At 39.3% G+C, this 20,540-nt stretch overlaps 1 protein-coding gene across 7 annotated transcripts in view; it reads right to left on the bottom strand.

Moving 5' to 3' along the window:
• The window catches only part of Pi3K21B (phosphatidylinositol 3-kinase regulatory subunit alpha), a 450,906-nt gene that overhangs the window by 7,849 nt on the left and 422,517 nt on the right, over positions 1 to 20,540 (bottom strand). For 6 of the 7 annotated variants that reach the window (XM_067130825.1, XM_067130827.1, XM_067130828.1 and 3 more), the window contains one exon: positions 13,035 to 13,138. In XM_067130825.1, the coding sequence (XP_066986926.1) occupies positions 13,035 to 13,138 (104 nt within the window). Of the gene's footprint in view, positions 1 to 13,034; positions 14,445 to 20,540 lie in introns of those variants that run through there. The other variant, XM_067130822.1, reaches the window with a different exon arrangement.

The raw sequence follows: 20,540 nt of genomic DNA, 5'->3' as shown, positions 1-20,540 counted from the left end.
CGCTGGGAATAACCCGAGCAGCTCACTCGGATGAACTTTAAAAAGTAATGACCTGCTGATATGACTTAATTGAAAGATAAATCGAACGAAAGAACGGAAAGACGAGCTTATTTGGCCTACGTTCACCTCCCATGGATACCCAGAAAATGAATCGGAACACGTTAAGGAATGAGCAGATATCAACAACACGTTGTTTTTCCTGGGATAAAGTTAATGTTAGTTTCCATGTCTCTAAGTCAGGATCGCACGATGAGGTCATCATCAGGAACACGTGTGTGTACGGAACCAAACGAGTGCAACTGTACACCGGGATCGTTACATATTGCCTCACATATGGCACGATATGGTAAAATTTTATATAGGAAATCAGTACATAAAGCAATGGTCTAGAATAACCAGGACAGAACTGACTAATCTTGAAGGGCCATATAATTTGAACCTGCTTTTCGATGTCGACAATTTCCTTACTTTTTGTATTTAATTATTTCAGTCGTCTTGATTTATATATTATACAATGTTTTAAGCCCAAAATCAGCATTCAAGTGGGCATTTATCTTTTTCCATAAACAGAATATGCGACACACGTAGGTAAAAGTACAAATATTCATTGCATACATGACTGGCCCGTAAAAGCAAACACAATATAAAACAATGCTGATTTCTTATTAAAATCCAGTGTGCTGATTACTTATTAATCCAGTGCAATGACAAAATTAACGAACCGATTCTTTGGGCGAAATCTCACAACCTGCCTGGTTGAATTCACATCGAGGCTAAGCCTGGTTTACTTAAGAAAATTGGCCTTAGATCAGTTGTCACTCATACGTGCGCTCAGGCACAAAAAGCATAAGGCAACGCCAACCCAGACCTTCCATTGCGTTCCTTAATTGCTTGTAATAAGGACCGAAGGAAGGGTGTCCCCCTAAGCTATACTACTCAGAATCCTGCCGGTGTCACACGCCTTGAAATTCAGTTCTACCTTTATCTTCAACGACGACAAAATAGGAAACAATGAAATTACATACGGTACATCCATCAACATCACTTATGAGATCTAGGCTACCGAGATAAGTCTGACAAACATCAAGTATAAAAGCCATTTTTGTACCAACTTATTACCAAATTCCATTCAATATTGCAAGACAGTACAGAAAGAGAGAGAGAGAGAGAGAGAGAAATATTATAGGCCAAACTAAAATAAACTACCGCCAGGCCTGAGCACAACCTAAAAGGAGCAATAGAATCAACAGTCACTAATGATTTCTCAGTTGCAGGGTCTTCCGGGTGCCTGACATGTCGGGGTATACCATGAAAACTGGCCTAATCTGGTAATAGGTTCTCTGCCCGATCTTGCACACAGAGATGGAAGAGGCTGTGCTTTGAGCGAAAAAGCGCCTTCGTAAAAGTTTCTGAGGAGAGGCAGAAGGATGAAAAAAAAATATATATATACACCCCTCAAGAAAAAAAGCGTTATTACAGAAGATAAAAAGAGAAGGTAATGAGTTAAGAGGGAACTATACACCCTTCGATGTAGACGAAGAGGTATCGCAAGATCAAATTTCATAGATAAAAGACGAAAAACAAGCGCTCGAACGACTGATGAAAGACCACAAAGAGAAACGTGTTTGTGGACGACACATGCGCAAGAGGTATAAAGAAGGGAAAGGGGTGTGGGGATCTGTGGGGAAGGAGGTTGGGAGGGGATGGATGGATTATCCCCAGGAGAGGTTCACTGAATGGGGCGGGCAGCGGTACGTACCGGGAGGAGGAGGAGGTGGCGGGAAGGAGGATGGGGTAGAGGTGGTGGTGATGGCCGTTGCTGCTGCTGCTGTTGCTACCCGGCCCTCGCTCTCACAACATCACATACACACCACGATCCTCCTCCTCCTCCTCCTTTTCCATCACCAATCCTCCTACTCCACCATCACAAAGTCTACGACAATCTCCCTCCTCCCCTCCTTCACTATAAGACGCATCGCCCGATTTAGAAATCACCAATGGCTGGCCCCCTATCTCCAAGACAAGGAAAAAAAGACTCAAAAGCATCGTGACGAAATAATAATACTCAATATTCACCTGCAACGTTATTCCATCTATTTACAAAGGTGCTCTAAAATAAACAAACGCTGCAGGGAGAATGCTCACATACATAAGAGCTCTCCAAGACTCTCTTCAATCCTGCACTCGTTATATTTTTTTCATGTGCAGCTCAACCGAGACATTTTTGCCATTCTGGAAATGGCGTTCCCTGGAAACGTTCACGAAGCAAAACAGCACGACACGCTGAAGGGAAAATTTTCCCAATAAATTCCCACCATTCGACGCAAAGGATCGAATACTACAAACTTCAATACACCTACACGCACAAATAAAAAAAAAAAAAAAAGGAAAAATAACGACCAACTCGGTAAATATATACTGTCGATAAACGTCCACTTCTGCCATTGATTTTACATCTCATCTTTTAGGCTATATATATATATATATATATATATATATATATATATATATATATATATATATATATATATATATATATACAGAGATATATACTAAACTATTTGAGGTAGCCTATCAAAGATTTCGGTTAACCTTAGTCCAAGCCCGCTGACTCGAAACCGAATCCTTGTTACGCCGAACCCGTGTTATCTGGTCCTACAGTTGCGCATATGACCGGGCTTAGTACCGTACGCTGAGTTACATGACTGGCGTACACTGTGACTTGCCCGATCTTTTTCATTTGGTTCGAACCTAAACAAAATGGCTTTAAAAAACCAGGGTTATTTATGGTGAGAGAATTTCAACACCCCCCCCTTCTCGTCTCTCGAGCCGAAGAAATCGCCTTGTGTTACGTAACTTAGTAACACCCGGTGATGAAAAGTTTCCATTATCAAATGTGCTAATAATGATTTTCAGGTTTCAATAGTTAAAGTGTCGTGACGCTTTGGTATAACATTTTAGGACATAAAATTAACGAGTTCATTCGTATAGTTTCTATAAACATCATCACTATAACATTAGTTCTATCCATTCACTTCTTTCGAGGTTAATCTCATTTTCACTTATCCTTCGGACCTAAGGTTGCTCGTCCAATCACTTTACAATTTACATAAAAAAAAAATTCACATCCAGGAAACAATGGGAGTGCCGGGGTCTCCCATCTGGCGTCAAGACTGCCCAAAGGTTCACCTGTAGGTCTAGTTATCGCCGGGGGCCCAGTTTTTTTTTAATAAGGGTGTTTTTATCCAACCTCATTATAAATATAGCATACCTTATTAATGGTGGGTTTCCTTAAGAGGCAGGAGTAAGAACAAAAAACCAAAATATCTCTATAAAGCCACTTTTAAAGAACGAAGGCCAGACTGATGTCTCACTCCCAGCAGAAACTGTCCTTTCCTAAAGAATCGTATTAGTAGAAATAGTGGTAGTAGTATTAAGTAAATGTTAGAAACCACTCATCTTCCTGCGTGGTGGTACTAAACAGAAACAGACTACTAACCTAAGCTTCCCTGGGCAGAGCTTACAAAACCTAGGTCATGGAGTCTAACGGACTCCCCGCCAGTCAACACCCCAACACCCGACTAGCTAGAGCACCCACCAAAACGAGGACAAACCATTTGACTCTCTCTCTCTCTCTCTCTCTCTCTCTCTCTCTCTCTCTCTCTCTCTCTCTCTCTCTCTCTCTTTCGGTTTAATGGAGCAGTTATTAATAGCCCAATCTGTTATTTTTAGACGGGAAAAGCTTTTCATTTTCCATCACAACTCGCACTGAGAAGACTAGACACACTGTATAACAAGGTCTGGCGTCAAACATCCCCGTGTTCAAGAATTCTTGTGCTTCGGAGAATATTTTGGTATTAACGGCCAACAATTCAGAAGGAAAACAAAAAAAACTGACAAAGAAAAAATACATATAATGAATACGAAGTGAGACATCTCCCGTTGATATACGAGGGAAAAAAAAAATCTGACTGCCCAAAAGGGCGCCACAGCACCCACCCAACAGCTAAAAGTCGCAAAATATCATTTCGGGAGCAAACTTCATTTGAGTTTTGCAATGAAGTAAAGTGGCACAGAGCAACCGGTGGAAAAACTCATCACGAATGCTGAAAATTTCAAAAGAACAAGTGGCATCTTCCCGACAACTGTGTGAGTTCCGGATTTTATTTTTAACATTTAAGCCATTTCATCTTGCAATGTTTGATCCCAAGGATAAGAAATATATTTGCCGTACACAGGAAAATGTTTCTCGACATTTTGTAAATACAATTCATAAGATATATATAATTCATTTGTCTATGCTCCGTAATGTCCTTCGTAGAACCAAACAGAACTTAAATCATGAATTATGAGATGCTATACTGTACAGTATTAATTCATCCATCAATCTCAATACTGAAAAAATGTCTAGGCTACAACAGACCGAAGCGTGCTCCGTTATGCTACACAACCCAGGGGAAACAGAACCTATAACATCAAGGGCGTAACCGGCGCTGGAAACCTGAAAGGGCACGTGGAAAGCACTAGTCCCGAAAAATCCTCTACAGGAGATGATGAAGTTCATAAGGTACAAACAGCAGCTGCAACAAACCAGCTTCCCCCTTTCTCTCTTCTTCTTCTTCTTCTTCCTCCTCCTCGTCCTCCTCCTCCTGTTCTCACTGTGATCGCCCTCCTCACACTTCTCTGCTTCTTATTCTTCTACTATTCTATCACTAGATTCAATCGTTCCACATCATCATCCTCCTCCTTCTCCAACAAGAACAACAACAAACAACTAACCGCCTCCCTCCCCCCATTTTTCCCCTTCTCTCCGCATTCACACAGCCTCCCCCCTCACAGCCACCCACATTCCTGATGACCCCCAAGCAACATGGACTCAATAACCCTTCCCCTCACAACCTACGGGCCCCCTCTCTCTCTCTTTCTCTCTGTCTCTCTCTCTCTCTCTCTCTCTCAATATTTAAGTGTCGCCCCCTTCCGCCCTACGGGCTCGAAAACATCCTTTAATGGGATCTCTATTTCCTTGTGCGCTGCTCTTCCCAATTAAGTCATGTCTTGACTATGCTAATACACATGCGGATCTCTCGAACAAGCGAAATGCTCTTATATAAAGTTTCGGTTCCACTCGCTAGGCTCCGGACAGGGCACACATAAGTTCTGCTTAGCAAGGGCGTCTTAGCAATGGTCAGTGTACGATAACTACTTCAACTTTGGAGTCAGTCTGGCGCACATCCAAGGAGGAGAAGAAGGAGCGATCTGTGTATATATGTGTGAGAGAGAGAGAGAGAGAGAGAGAAAGAGAGAGAGAGAGAGTGTTGTGTAAGGGTTCGATTACATTAATACCACTGACTGACTGACTATCTCTCTCTCTCTCTCTCTCTCTCTCTCTCTCTCTCTCTCTCTCTCTCTCTCTCTGATGTTGAGACGTTTTGGACAACAGATGCCATATATCACAGACCAACATCGACTCATTTAACTCTTACCCACGAGTTAACTCTTACCCACCATGAGGTACGCAATATCTCGGGAGCTTTCTCCGATATTCTTCCTTTAGGTCAATCTACAGAATTCGTTTGAGGTTACCATTGTTGGCGAGTCAATAGCAATGCCTCTCGAGAAAGATTAAATTGGTTAACAATAACGTTGGGAGGTTGCTCTCTCTCTCTCTCTCTCTCTCTCTCTCTCTCTCTCTCTCTCTCTCTCTCTCTCTCTCTCTCAATAATCAGTGTTCTTATAAGTCTGACAGGGAATAGCTTGTTTAACACTATATAAATTTTACATGTTTAGGCCTATAGGTAAGATGAGTAGGCTTCGACCCGAAAGACAATAGACTTGTCTAAATGGAGGGAAATTTATAGCAAAATGGGAACACGGAAGTCAAGTGAATTTAGGCCTATTTGAAACTGATCAAACGGAACTTAGAAATTTACCATTTTTTTTCCCAGGATGAAACTCTCCATATCTTTTCGACCTGGGAATTGTTACCCATCCAATAGGCCTTTGGAAAGTCCTAAACACGGGCCAATTAAACAACTCCTACACCTAAAAATATGTTTTCCATACACTGAACAAGTTGGAATTATTCAGAGGCTTTAAGTGATCCATCACCTGACAACGAAATTACGCTTATTAATCAATTACGATTAAAAATAGAAATATATAAATCGTTCCAACTAAGGAATAGGCTAAAATTCTCTTCAAACGTGGATTGCAAAAGTCAAGAAAAAAAAAAAGAAGTTGTAACAATGGCCGAATCTTTAAAACTATATGACGATTAACATCAGCAAATCAGCTCCCAAAATTACATATAGCTAATTTCTGTGGGCCCTGACAGTTTCTAACCAACCTTGAATATTAATTCTCGCTGTAGAATAGCGCGGTTTCGGTGAATATTGGTTATAGTGTTTAGCGTGCTTTGGAATTCTTCCTTGCTTCTGTTTTCTCATTGTAAAAGATGACGCATTAACATACAATAAAAGAGAGAGAGAGAGAGAGAGAGAGAGAGAGAGAGAGAGAACGAGGAAGCACACCTACAGGCGATGTCAGCAATATAGCAAGCAACACTATCATTATTACATCATTATGCACGTGGAATACTGTTGACGAATAATTAATCATTGTACACACTTACCAATGCAAAATATAAAATAATTCTCGTTTAAGCGCAGACCAAAGGAATTAACAGTTCAGCTTGATTTACCTCGAGTTGCTGAGGTCGTGATATTAAAACGCACTAAAAAAAAATGTCTGGATAAAAGTTTTCACTACCACCACAATCGTTATTTCATATTGCACGATCTTCCTTTCTTTCCAGGAAATAAGGGATTATTAAAGTCTTTAAAACACGTCAATCTGACGACGGAGACAAAGATTTTCCAGGCAAGACCTAAGGTTCGATTTATCGAGGTCACGCCAGAACCAGACTGAAGATTGAAGACATATCCAACGAACATGGAAACAGGGCCTTATCTCAAGTTCAAACAACAGCCAATTAATCCTGTCACATGAATTATCCGCCAAGGTTTCATTAGCAAAATAAACTTGGCTATTTTCACCATGAAGATTAGTGGTATCAAAGCGCAAGAAGATAATCCTGCCTGTATTGTTTTAATAGAAATGTTTTTTTTTTTAAAAAACCTATGAGAAATTTATTCCAGCGTTAATAATACCGTAAGAAGTGAATTAAATATTCTACTCATAAGAGCTATTCACATTGAAAATACTAATCTGATTGCTTCAATTTCTACTCGTGTCATTAGTATTACTGTCATGCAATACTGATCACTGAAGGTCACGTACCTAATGGTATTCTAAAAATACAGCTATATACCAATGTCCCATTTCCCTGAGAGAGAGAGAGAGAGAGAGAGAGAGAGAGAGAGAGAGAGAGAGAGAGAGAGAGAGAGAGAGAGAGAGAGAGAGAGAGAGAGAAATTTAAAGTTCTAACATTGGAAAGATTATTTTTTTCTATACACTAGGTAGATCTTGTCTCTTGGGTAATACGGGGTGTTTTTCTCATAGTTCTGTATCTCCTTTCATTATTCGCCCTTCCCCTACGAATACCAAGCCCTAATCTGCTTCGTTGTCGTTTTACGATTAAGTACAATACTTCCCCCTTCATATAATCATTCTTTTCTCGTCCATCTTCTAAATTCAGCTATCTATTAGTCAATACTCATGTCTTACTTTTTTTATATGTATTTCGTGTTCACTGAACTTTTTAGTGTACAAGGCTTTGGATGCTCATTTCTAATTATTTTTTTTTTTTTGGGGGAGAGGGTTAATTTTAATATCCGTTTCCTCTCTTCACTTGCTTGCACAGACTCTTTGCTTATTAAATCTCTCCCATTTTGGCCGCAGTTTCAAGACTGTTAATAATCAATATCTACAAATTAAAGTTTTTACTCGCTTGCTTTTATCAATTCTTCGAAATAAATTTTTCACCAACCTCGCCTCTCATTTTTGTGTGGACTCCACTGTGGTTTTTATTTTATGTTCAACCATTTTCTATCCATAAATATTTTTTCCCCTTTTTAACCCTTTTTCCCTTCTGATTCTATAATCATAAGGTTCACATTCAACAGATTCCACGTCTGTGCATGTCTCTTTGTTTCTCCGGTCAGTGACTCAATTTTTTTTTTTTTTTAACCGTTCTCTTCTCCAAGAGGAACATTAAGAGACCACAATCATTTCTTGTCACGTCAATACGTCAATACCCAGCAGTACCCGGATGTGATTCCACCCCAAAAATGTAATCTACATCATTACAGTATTTCCTATTTTCTATATCTGGGCATCAGGGTGCTTTACAGAACTCAAGATAATTTTTTTTTTTAACTATCTTTTAGTATTTCCGGTAGCAATGGCGCTTATTACAATAAATTGTAAGTCCTTTTTTTTTTTAAACTATCTTGCTAGTATTTCCGGTAGCAATGGCGCTTATTACAATAAAATGGAAGTCAGTCTGAAGGCATGCTACTATCACAGTCTGAATGTTCTTTTCATATACACTATATGAGCGTAAGGATGGTTAAATATTATATATATATATATATATATATATATATATATATATATATATATATATAAATATATATATATATATATATATATATATATATATATATAATATAATCAGGTTCTTCACTTATAATTGTGTTGCTCACTATTCAATTTTGGACACTGGCTAAACTGAAATTTGGCCAGAGTAGGTTCGTCGTGCGCTTTCACTTTCACGAATTTCCAACAACCCGACTCACATCTCTCATACAAGTATACGTCTTGGGCCTACAAATCGTTTACTTTGCACTTTTTTTTTTTGGGGGGCTTCACTAAGTTTCATCTCATGCGAACCATTATTGGCTAAGAGTGTTCCTAAATTTTGAAAGATTCAACTTCATTTACCCTTCCTGGATCTTTCTTATTAATTCATCCCTTTGTGCATGCACTGGCCCTCATTACTTCCGTTTTCCTTACTTATGAGACCCGTCTCTCTACATATATGAATTCTACTGAAGCACATTTTTGTACAGGTTGTGATGAACTGCAGGTTAATAATTGGTAATAGGTAAATGTATAAAAATCGAACATGTAAAAAACTCGTAAATTTAAATTTTTTGAAATTTCAAATTACAGACATTCAGCATCCTATATTTAAAATGTTAATTTAAAAATATTCAAATATCTTGTTTAAATATTAAGGAAATTTCATATATTATCCTCCTGGCTTTCAATGTCCCCAATTTTGTTATTTTATATATATACGATAATATTGTCTGTGGACGCTTCCATTAACAGAAATTTGGGCTTGATTGTCATTTGTACATTGTAAATATTTTTTTTTTTTTACATTTTCCTTTAAAGGGCTGGAGAGAGAGAGAGAGAGAGAGAGAGAGAGAGAGAGAGAGAGAGAGAGAGAGAGAGTGGAGAAAAAAAAAAAAAAACACTTCTACGGTAGCTCAACCACTACAAACAGCTACGGAGGCGCCATTGGCCTTTATATCTGCACGCAATTAATTTCACGCTTCCTGGCCAGCAAAGCCCCTACATTCTAATATATATACCTTTTCCACAAATATCTATCCTACACTATCTGGGCATTCCTCGTCATATTTATGGGCTGCAAACTTCAGCCTGATCAGTCAATTAAAATCGACAGCTACTAACGGTGGCTGGACCAAGTACTGCCCCGGCAAACAAAATGCTAAGTTGGAGAATAGTTGTAAATCCATCGGCTGAGGAAATACCCTTTAAGGAAGGATGAAAAACTGCAATGGTTTTCCATACAGATCCAATGCCCAGAAAATCACATCAGCCCCTTCTGCCATGCTTTAAATCGTATGGGACAACGGTGCAAAAATTACACTCACATGTAAAAAATGAAATCCCAAATGCATGGTATAAGTGTTAAGATAAGAACCGGATTCCCAAAGCAACAACATAACAAAAATTTCTCCTAACAAGCACGCGATATATCGATTCAAACCCACAATGGCTTCCGACGGACAATCACTCTGGTATGCACACAATTCGACGGTGTCGATTCATAAAAGGCCTTAGAAAGAAGAGATTAAGGAAATAATTGGTCTAGATGAATAACTGGCCTTCTGTCATTCATTCATTCAATTAGTCATTCATTTCAAACTGTCTTAAGTCGGCTTGCATAGACAACCTGTCCGGACAACATAGTTGTTTCAATACATTTATAATGGATATGTATACATCATTCCCAAGAAAATCCCACATTGTTCTCATTTAGGCCATATACATTCATTTTACAAACGTACTATAAAGTAACTATATATTAATTCTATGGAAGGACATAGGCCTAGTAACAGGATTCCAACGAAGAATCAATTACAGACAAACGTACTATAAAGTAACTATACATTAATTCTACGGAAGGGCATAGTAACAGGATTCCAACGAGGAATCAATAATCACGTTAGGCTTAAAAAATCAATTTCCAAGTTGTTTTAAAGATTCCCTTTCCTTCATTGTCATATTGAGCGTCCTTGGTTTTTGTCAATTATATCAAAACACTAAATCACGTTCTATCATTTGTCAAATATCTGCAAGCGTTCGAGTTAAAGTCACGCAATTTGTGCACATACATACTCCGTCTAGCAACCGGGTTCGGTAACGAGATGACGGGCAACGTTATTTATATAATTCAGCTGTGAGCAATTCAAATTACCCTACCTATGAATGCGAATAACGCTTTGTTTTATGTGACTGCCGTGAATTAAGGTAGTGTGCCATAGTAACAGACTTTTTCTCAATCGATAAAATCAATATGGCAAATTTTCTCGTCTCCGTACGCCAACAAGCGTTTCCATTATCGAATTGTGCTAAAGTGTTTTCCAATATCAAAGAAAAACTGATTATTATAATATATAATGCATATATATACTATATATATATTATATATATATATATAAATTATATTATGTATATATATATATATATATATATATATATATATATATATATATATATATATATTAAAAATAACCCAAGGTCCGTGTGTTGCCAAGGGGAAGCCTAGTCTCAACCAGGATTGCCTGGGCCGTCATTGTATTTAACAGAAGCGATTTGACAATTACCAAAGACCATTGAGGTTGACATCAGACGGCATTCTCATAATTAAAGGCTTTTACCATTAACTACCTGCCCTGCAACGGACACAGTGATCAAAATTTCCGAACAACCAATCAATCCCGTTCCCCCCCTCTCAAATTCGTCAATGCCACGCGTGACCTTACACAAAAGGCACCTTCATGGATGCAATCAATGCTTTAAAGAGACGAGAGTTTGTGCCGTTGTGCACCACGTCCTACACAAAATTAAACACGAGAACAGCAAAATGAGACGAAGCAGCAACTACGGCAACTGATTGTCATCACCGATAATAATAACAATAATAATGATAATAATAGTCGTATGGATAGCAGTAGTAGTAGCTGAGAGAGAGAGAGAGAGAGCTGGCGCTAGTTCTGGTGGTGGTGCTGCTGCTCCACACTCGCGTAGCAACAAGGCTATTCGGAGGGTTCTTTGTTCCCCCTTCCAACTCTGTAACCATCATCATCATCATCATCATCATCAACACTCGCACGCTTACCCTCTTCCCCCGCCAACAATACCAAGACGGTCTCTTCTCTCTTCTCTTATCAGTCGAACACACATCAAAATCGAACTGGCAAAAATCTTTTGCAATGCCCTTTGGTCATGTTGCCACTGCAAAATGAGATGGCACTAGATGCGAGTTAGTAACAGCGCCCAGGCCCTAACCTACATCGGGGTTCAATTGGGAAATAGCCGGTTGGCATGTTGCTGCGCTCAAGGTACAAAATACATGGATATTATACACATTCGGGAGCCTTTCAGTGGTCAGGAACATTCCTCTTTGCTAACACGGGTCCCTGAATATTTATCTCAACATGTGACAAAGCGACGGCATTCATTTATAGTCATATTGCTTTCTTTTTAAACTAGTTCCCTCCAGCTTAAAGCTAACAGGAATTAAGATTATCGCGCACCTGGCAAGCCGCCTCTGGCATACTGGAAGTTGCGGACAAGAATGTCACATCGACCAACCTCCCGTGCACGCACTTTTCATTATAAGCAATTTCAAGCCGTTTTTTCTCACTGTTACGGAATATTAGGCCGTTTTATTTCGATACGAAACCAAGCTACATAACAACTTAAGTGTCCTGTACGCTAAATATTCACCAAAGTCAAAGAGAACGAGAGAAAACACGAGTTGATTAGAAATAATCTGTGTGAAGGTTGTCTCCAAGTGCGGTTTTGCACCGACCACCCCTTCCTGCACCCCGGCACCCACAGGACAGGGGGACCCCACCATACCCCATCCCGCGCACCACTCATCGACCTCGACAAAACGAATTTTCAATACCCTGCTATAATTTTTCTTCGTTGCGTTCTAAAAATATCTCCCTGCACATAGCAAAAGAATAGCGATGATCCTGCCATCCCTAAAAGCTAAGGGAACTCACGGATGGGGCTGCCCTAACAAGTCGTATGTAGCACTTCTCTGAAGCCTACTACTACAGCTGCTTTATTGTGATCAGAATACCAAACTGTTCGGATATTCTATTGAAAATTCGAGTCCTCATATCTTGGGCATTCTCATTAAATCAGATATACTTTGGGGAATAAATACTGACGTTTGTAAAACAAAATATTGTCTAAATACTCCCATACTGTAGACTTGACGGTTGGCTAAACGAGAGGATTTTGCTCGAAGGGTTCAAACTGACTTCTCTAACTGAAAGTAAAATCGTTTACTTCACCGTAGCTTAACCTAGCTAACTGAACACTCGTTGAGCTCTATGAAGTTGAACCTGTTATTACCATGCATATATAGTCTATAGTTAACCCTGTAACCTACGTCAAAATCTTCTTTTCTTCAAAAGTTAAATGATTTTTATGAATGACAAGACTGTTCTACCCAAAGGCTAAATAAATACAAGTTTACTGTTCAACAGCTACAATGAATGAAAATCAGTACTTACCACATCAGTGGTGACCGTCGTAGGCGGCAGGGCTCGATGAGGACGTGAGCAAGGATGGGCGGCGGAGAAGGGCGTGCAGACATTGTGGAAACACGCCCAGCATTCTACAAGAGGTAAAAGCGATGACACTGTGTGAGTCGTTAAGTTAGACAAACTGGGACTTAGTTTGGTGCTACCATTGGCATTATGATTAAGAGATCCTCCCCCGGAGGTAGTCGTCGTCGTGGTATAAGAAGACACCATACACCCACCACACACCCCGCCCCCGCCGTTAACGCTATTACAATTATTACTAGGACTATTACTGTTGCAGCTATTGTTCGTGTTATTGGACGTGGCCCCGTTATTACTCGTATTACTATTACTACTATTACTATTACTACTGGTGCTGGTGCTGCTGCCGCCGCCACCACAGGGCGCCGACCGACACAAGCAAGTCAAAAGGTTGCTGCTGTTTCGACACTCGGTGGAGGTGGTGACGTTGAACAGGATTTGGTCGGTGGTGGGCGTGGGTGGGACATTGGAAGGAGTCCGGGCGAGGAAGGGCACGGGCGGCGGGCCGCATTTGAGCATGTAATTTTCCTGGTCTATGTTGAGCACATGTTTGTCCGTGTAGCCCTTGTCGGTGGAGCCGCCCTTGTTCAGGTTGTTCTCCGGGTCGTGCTGGGCGGCTGCTGCTGCTGACGACGGCATCATCATCATCATGGGCGAGGTGGTGGAAGAGGCGCCCGAAGACCCCGTGGGCGAGGCGGCGATCATCATGGCTGATGACGGGGCCGAGCCGCCCGCATTGACACAAGTAGAGGACGAAGAGCTGGTGGTCGTCGTAGGGGCGTGCGGCACGGTAGGGCACGGAATAGGGCGTGCCTTCATCGCCTCGTACAGTAGGCCAGTGTCGAACATACTGCCACTGTTGTTTCCACTCGACATAATAATATAACTCTATCACTCGAAATCGCAAGTGTGAACACTGGGCATCATCATTTTCATCACCTTCGCTTCCCCCAACTGCTTTCTTTTCTTCCTTTCTTCACCAATACTGCCAAATAACACATCCAACCGCGTGCATCTGCTTCATTTTCAGAAGAGCATTCCACAAAAATTAGCAACGTTCCGTGTCAGAAGCCTTTTCTATATCTAAATATATCTCTCTCTCTCTTTCAGACAGCTGATTTCCAGAACTCAAAAGGTATACTATATATTAACATATAACTTTGTTAACAACTTAATCCTAAGCTATAGGGTGTATATCCAATCCAACGTGGTTTAAAAAGAGCGAAATCAAGTGCTTAATCCATCACATAGAAGAGACAGCGCCCTTTACTCTGCCCTTGGGGCAGGCCGACATGTTACCACAGCGGTCGACGGTCGCCACGCGCGTCCCTTCTGCTAAAGAGTTGCGAACCGACTGTTGGTGGGGACTCGTTCACCAGTCCTCTCTCTCTCTCTTTCTTTCTCTCTCTCTCTCCCTGGCTTCACATGGTGGAGGTAGTGGCCACCATCGCTCCTCCAACAAGCGGCCCGGAGGGGGAGGAGGAGGAGGAGGAGGAGGAGGAAGAGCGGGACCCAACGGCACACGCACAAACACACTAACATGTACAGACACATACACACTCACACAATCCTCTCCCTCCCCTCCCCATTCTCTCCCTTCCCATCCCCTACCTACTCGCCCTTCTTCCTCTTCCAATTCCCTGTGACAACATCCAAACCTACCGTTCTCCTACACCCCTCCCCTCCCCCCGAGAGATCCACACCCGTCCCAGGACAGTAGGACTTGTTACGGACGAATCAACGGCGAATAAAATCCAAATTGAGATCCTCATTTCGTTAAAAACCAAACTGAAAACGATAAGATATCGCTGCCGTTATCTCCTGAAGCCACTGAAGAACTTCGATAGCATGATAAGATTTGTAGGATAAGAGCAGTCCGCCTCTCTCTCTCTCTCTCTCTCTCTCTCTCTCTCTCTCTCTCTCTCTCTCTCTCAGGTTTTCCATGAACGATATTCACTTTATTAATCTTATCCTCAATACTGAGAAGATTTTACCTCCTTGAACTCTTCGTCACGTGGATAAATAAACAGGGTAAATGAGAAAAAAGAAAATTTAACGCAAATCAGCCTATTCTAACTGGTATCCAACAAGGGGGCCCACTTTCCCCATTAAATGCCCCTTGAGGACCACAGGCTTACATTGTGTGATTTATGTTTCGATATAATCATCCTATCACACGGTCTTCGGTCGTATTTCAATTTACTCAAGATTACGAGTACATCTGACAGATGAAGCCAAGATTTATGTGTACTTTATGCAGTACTCTAGCATGACATTCGGCTGTGAATTACATCAAGAACCTGAAATCATAAAAATGCCCCACCAACCCTTGTTCTCTGAACAGCTTCCCACCTGCGATCCCCACAAGGGATAATTTCGCACGTCACCAAATAACGCTAGACAGCATGGCTCTAAAAACCCCCCACCCCACCCCAATCCCAATTACTTAAGAGCCCCCCCTCCCTCCAGTCTGTCCCTGACACCTCACCCAAACGACCAACCTCTGGAGGGAGTCCGACCCAGCCCTCCCATCCGGAAATATGGACAGTAAACTTCAGAAACCTCTTAAGCTACCACCGTTGATATTTCGTATGACCGAGGCTGTCATGGATCTAGTTCTTCCTTCGACGAAAGGGGCTGCAAGCCTACTAGTAGCGATTTCTTTATGTCCAAGCTACAATTATCTTGTGATATTTACCTGCCGTGATTTATCATTTCAGCCATATCCCAAGACGGACTGACATTTTAAATTCCTTTGAGTGTCATCTAAAATCTAAATTGCTTTAGTCTGCTACTGTTGTAGCCTTTCAGGCCGGGGAAAAGATTTAAATTCAAGGTGTACTTTATTACTTGACACCGCTGAATAAACTAACAGCTGTATAGCCAACATACTTGAGTTTAATAGTTCAGTCACCCGCCTACTGCAACGGACAAAACTTCGCCTTTTTTTTCTCTGATTTCTTCCACAAGTTCCACTCGCTTGTCCCAATTGAAATTTGCCACCTTGTTACTTGCAATCCATTTAATCCAGCAAATTAATTGTAGTTGTTCTTCAAAAAAGATGTAAACCTACAGTTCCTTGAGATTGTGTGTGACTACTAAGCTTCTCCGAGACCCCTGGACTATATCCTATGCAGTGTCCACCTCCTAATCACTATTCACTGGCCATTACCTTGAGAGCTTCAGAATTTCAATACACTCATGAACCTTAAATTCTGTAGAGGAATTACAATGCTCAAATGCCTAACCACTAAATCGGGAAGAAATTCCGCTGATTAACAGTTATTGTTCATAATTTTAACTTCTCTCTGGGTTTCCTGTTGTCGTCAGTAATTTCTATCAAATGAACACCACATTCTTTGGAAGCTTGAATGTCAAGTCAATGGCCCCTGTGTATGCCTGTTCCATATGAATAGGGTTCATCTGAATAATCATAATATATTAATAATAATAATAATTATACTTCCGAGCAGGTTTGAGCAATCTGTATATAAGTTATACACTTGATCTATAAAATTATCCAAAACATTTTGGATAATTTTTATTCGAAAACCATGTGCATTCAGCGCAAATATGCAGGATTTAATGCTTGAGCTAGAATCGGTTCCCTTTTAACTAATGCAAATTTGTACCCATAAAGAGGGTCAAAATATAGGACTCAGTATCACGCCAGTTAAAAATGTACTGCTGTGATACCTGAATTTATTTTCTGAGGAAGCTGACGATTTCGAATCCTCTAAAAGTACCCTTGGCAATTTCATGATGTTTGGAAACATTCGACAATAAGGAAACTTTTTTAACTGCAAGAACCTTTAGAAAAGTCGAATCCAAGTCGCCATTCAAATTCTTTCAATGCATAATAAATGTACATAAACCAATCTGCGTGGTTACCCTAAAAGAAATTCAAATCTAAAACCAATGGCCCTATGCAATGCAAATTTCAGTTCCGAAGGCTCTGTTTTTTTTTTTAAGTAATTCACTTACCAGAGGCACTGTTTTTAAAGGAACTCAATTTTAAATTCTCGTTTTTAAAGGAATGCAAATTCAAAAGTTCTGTTTTTAAAGGAGCTCAGGTTCAAAGGCTCTGTTGTTAAAAAGGAATTAAATTTAAAATGCTCTGTTTTTAAAAGGAATTCAATATCAAATTCTCTGTTTTCTAAAAGGAAATCAATACAAAAGGCTTTGTTTTTGAAAAGGAATTCAATTTTCAAAAGTTCTGTTTTTAAAAGGAACTCATTTTCAAAGGCTCTGTGTTTTAAAAGGAATTCAGTTTCAAAGGCTGTGTTGTTTTAATTAAACGGAATTCAGTTTCAAAGGCTCTGTTTTTTCAAAGGAATTCAATTTTAAAGACTCCTTTTCAAAGGAATTCTATTCCAGATGCTCTGGTTTCAAAAAGTTATTCCATACCAAGGGCTCTTTTTTTTTGTTTTATTAATTTAATTCAAAAGTCCTCATTTTAAAAGGTTCTCACGTCCAGACGCTCCGTTTTATTTTAATTCACTTTAAAAAAACTCGGTGTTTTTTTAGAGACTGATTCCATTCCAAAGGTTCTGTTTCCTGAAAGTGATTCAAATGTAAAGGCATTCTTCCCTGAAAAAGAATCCAGTTCCAAAAAGGGTAAGTCTACTAAGAGAAATTCAGTTCCAAGGGTTTGGTCTCCTATAAGGAACAGAATCTCGCAAGTTACGTAATTTGACCTTATGGAGAACCCGCTTCCTTTGGTTATATTCCTATAAATTTCTAAATGAAGGTATTTACTTAATGACAAAAACTATGCACACTTAACTGGATATTCTCTCTCTCTCTCTCTTATATTATATTATATATATATATATATATATATATATATATATATATATATATATATATATATATATATATATATATATATATATATATATATATATTATCTACAGAGAGAGAGAGAGAGAGAGCTGATCTCTTATCACTCATCCACGGTGAAGCAAGGAGAATCATTTAATTTTTTTTCTTTACCAAATCACATTTTCCTATTTCATTATCATAATTACCAAGCGTAACCTATTAAAACTAGAGAAAACTGAGAGAGAGAGAGAGAGAGAGAGAGAGAGAGAGAGAAATTTCCAGTTAAGTATACACAGTTTTTCATTAAATAAATCCCTCATATCTCTCTCTCTCTCTCTCTCTCTCTCTCTCTCTCTCTCTCTCTCTCTCTCTCTCTCTCTCTATATATATATATATATATATATATATATATATATATATATATATATATATATACACACAAAAGAGAAAAGAGAGATGCACGTTTCGTGCTTGCAAGAAATATTAAAAGTATGAAGAGATCTCTTCATCCCTTTTTTTTTAAAAACTTCTCACGAGCGGAAATGACTCTCGGAAATCTGTTAACACCATGACAAGCACAAAATGCTGGTCTTTATATGGGTGTGCGTGCTATTGCATGGTGGTGCAAAGCACCCGGAACCATATTAGCTATAATTGCAATTAATGCAGTAGGAAAAAAATTCTAACATATTCAGCGCATTTCTGATTACCAGAAAAACGCTACCATAATACAATGCTGTATTTGAATCCTAAAAATAACATTTTAACCGCGTACACGCAAGTGACGCATGATAAACGCTTTACGTATAAAATACGCAAAAATAACATATTTAGACATACATCCTATAGTGTTATTATAATGTTCTTTCTCTCTCTTTTGTCAATACCCTAACTTTCGTAACTTCTTTTCCACATCACAGTTTATTCTTCAATAAAAAAAAAAGTTTCTTATTTTTCGTCCGCCAAAGAAAATTCGCCCTCCCCCCCCAAAAAAAAAAACCTGGAGTAAAATGCGGAGTGAAGGGTTACGACTTACCACCATCCCCCTCCCACCCCCCTCGCCAAATTAAGGCTCGGCGTCCGAGGTTAGGTTAGGTTAAAGTAAGCCTGATTAGGTCCTATTCCCTCTGACATAACTGTTATCAATCATTCAGCATTGCAAACTGGGCGACGCGAGTCTTGCACACGCCTACAAACAACGACTGGCTATCAACGGCCCCAGTTTACATTACAAGTGGAATTATACAATGAACTACAATGACGTAACGTGTACACTCTATCACAAACTTAATAATAACTAATCTCTTCTTTTTGTATTTCCCATTCTCTTCTGTGATTTTTCAAATGAACTCCATAATCTTCGAAGGCTTGAATTTCAAGTCAATGGTTCGTGCAGGTTTGTTCGATAGGAATAGGGGTTTATCTTTTGAATAATAATATATAATATAATAATAATAATTGGCATCAGCCCGTTACGTTCCACTTCAATATACTACAATTTTCCCGATCTGGCCACAAACTTAAGAACTCACTCCTATGTAACAACATGAAGAGAGAGAGAGAGAGAGAGAGAGATTGTGTTACTTCCGTCTTTTAACTTTTGACAACGACAGAATCACTTGGCTGATCTAATTAGTCAAAATCTCCTACGAGACTTCCATAACAAACAGACAGGTTTTCTCTGGTCTCTCTCTCTCTCTCTCTCTCTCTCTCTCTCTCTCTCTCTATATATATATATATATATATATATATATATATATATATATATATATATATACATATATATATATATATACATATATATACTGTATATATATATATATATGTATGTATGTATGTATGTATGTATGTATGTATGTATGTATGTATGTATGTATGTATATATATATATATATATATATATATATATATATATATATATATATATATATATATATATATATATATTTATATATATATATATATATATATATATATATATATATATATATATATATATGGGTTCCCTATTCAAGGGTGACCTCAGAGAACCAACTGCAACATTAATGTCTCACCTGCTGTAATGAGAATGAACCCAACGGTAGACAGCGCACCCTCCCAAAAAAATCTGCAGTTTCACATACCTTCACAACGCGTTCAACTAACATCATGCTGAACGGCAAGCAATCCACACACCCTCCCCCGCCCTATACAGCACGTCAAACGCCACTATGTTGTAAGCACTCGAGAATCCTATCAAATTCTATCACCCTATAAATTCAATTTTTGGTATAATGTGGTTCGGATTCCACAATAAGCTGTAGGTCCCGTTGCTAGGTAACCAGTTGGTTCTCAGCCACGTCAAATAAGTCTAATCCTTCGGGCCAGCCCTCTCTGGGAGAGCTGTTAATCAGCTCAGTGGTCTGGTTAAACTAAGGTATACTTTTATCCTATCAAATTCCTATCATTCTATCATATCGAATTTGATCATTCTGTCGTATCAAATTCTATCAATCTATCCCGTCAAATTCCTATAATTCTATCATTCTATCCTATCAAATTCTTATCATTCCATCCTATCAAATTCCTATCATTCTATCCTATCAAGTTCTATCACGCTATCCCATCAAATTTCTATCATTCTATCCT

This window comes from Macrobrachium rosenbergii, chromosome 29 (assembly GCF_040412425.1).
Source record: "Macrobrachium rosenbergii isolate ZJJX-2024 chromosome 29, ASM4041242v1, whole genome shotgun sequence".
In the NCBI taxonomy this organism is placed as follows: Eukaryota; Metazoa; Arthropoda; class Malacostraca; order Decapoda; family Palaemonidae; genus Macrobrachium; species Macrobrachium rosenbergii.
This window is presented reverse-complemented; position numbering and strand designations above follow the sequence as displayed.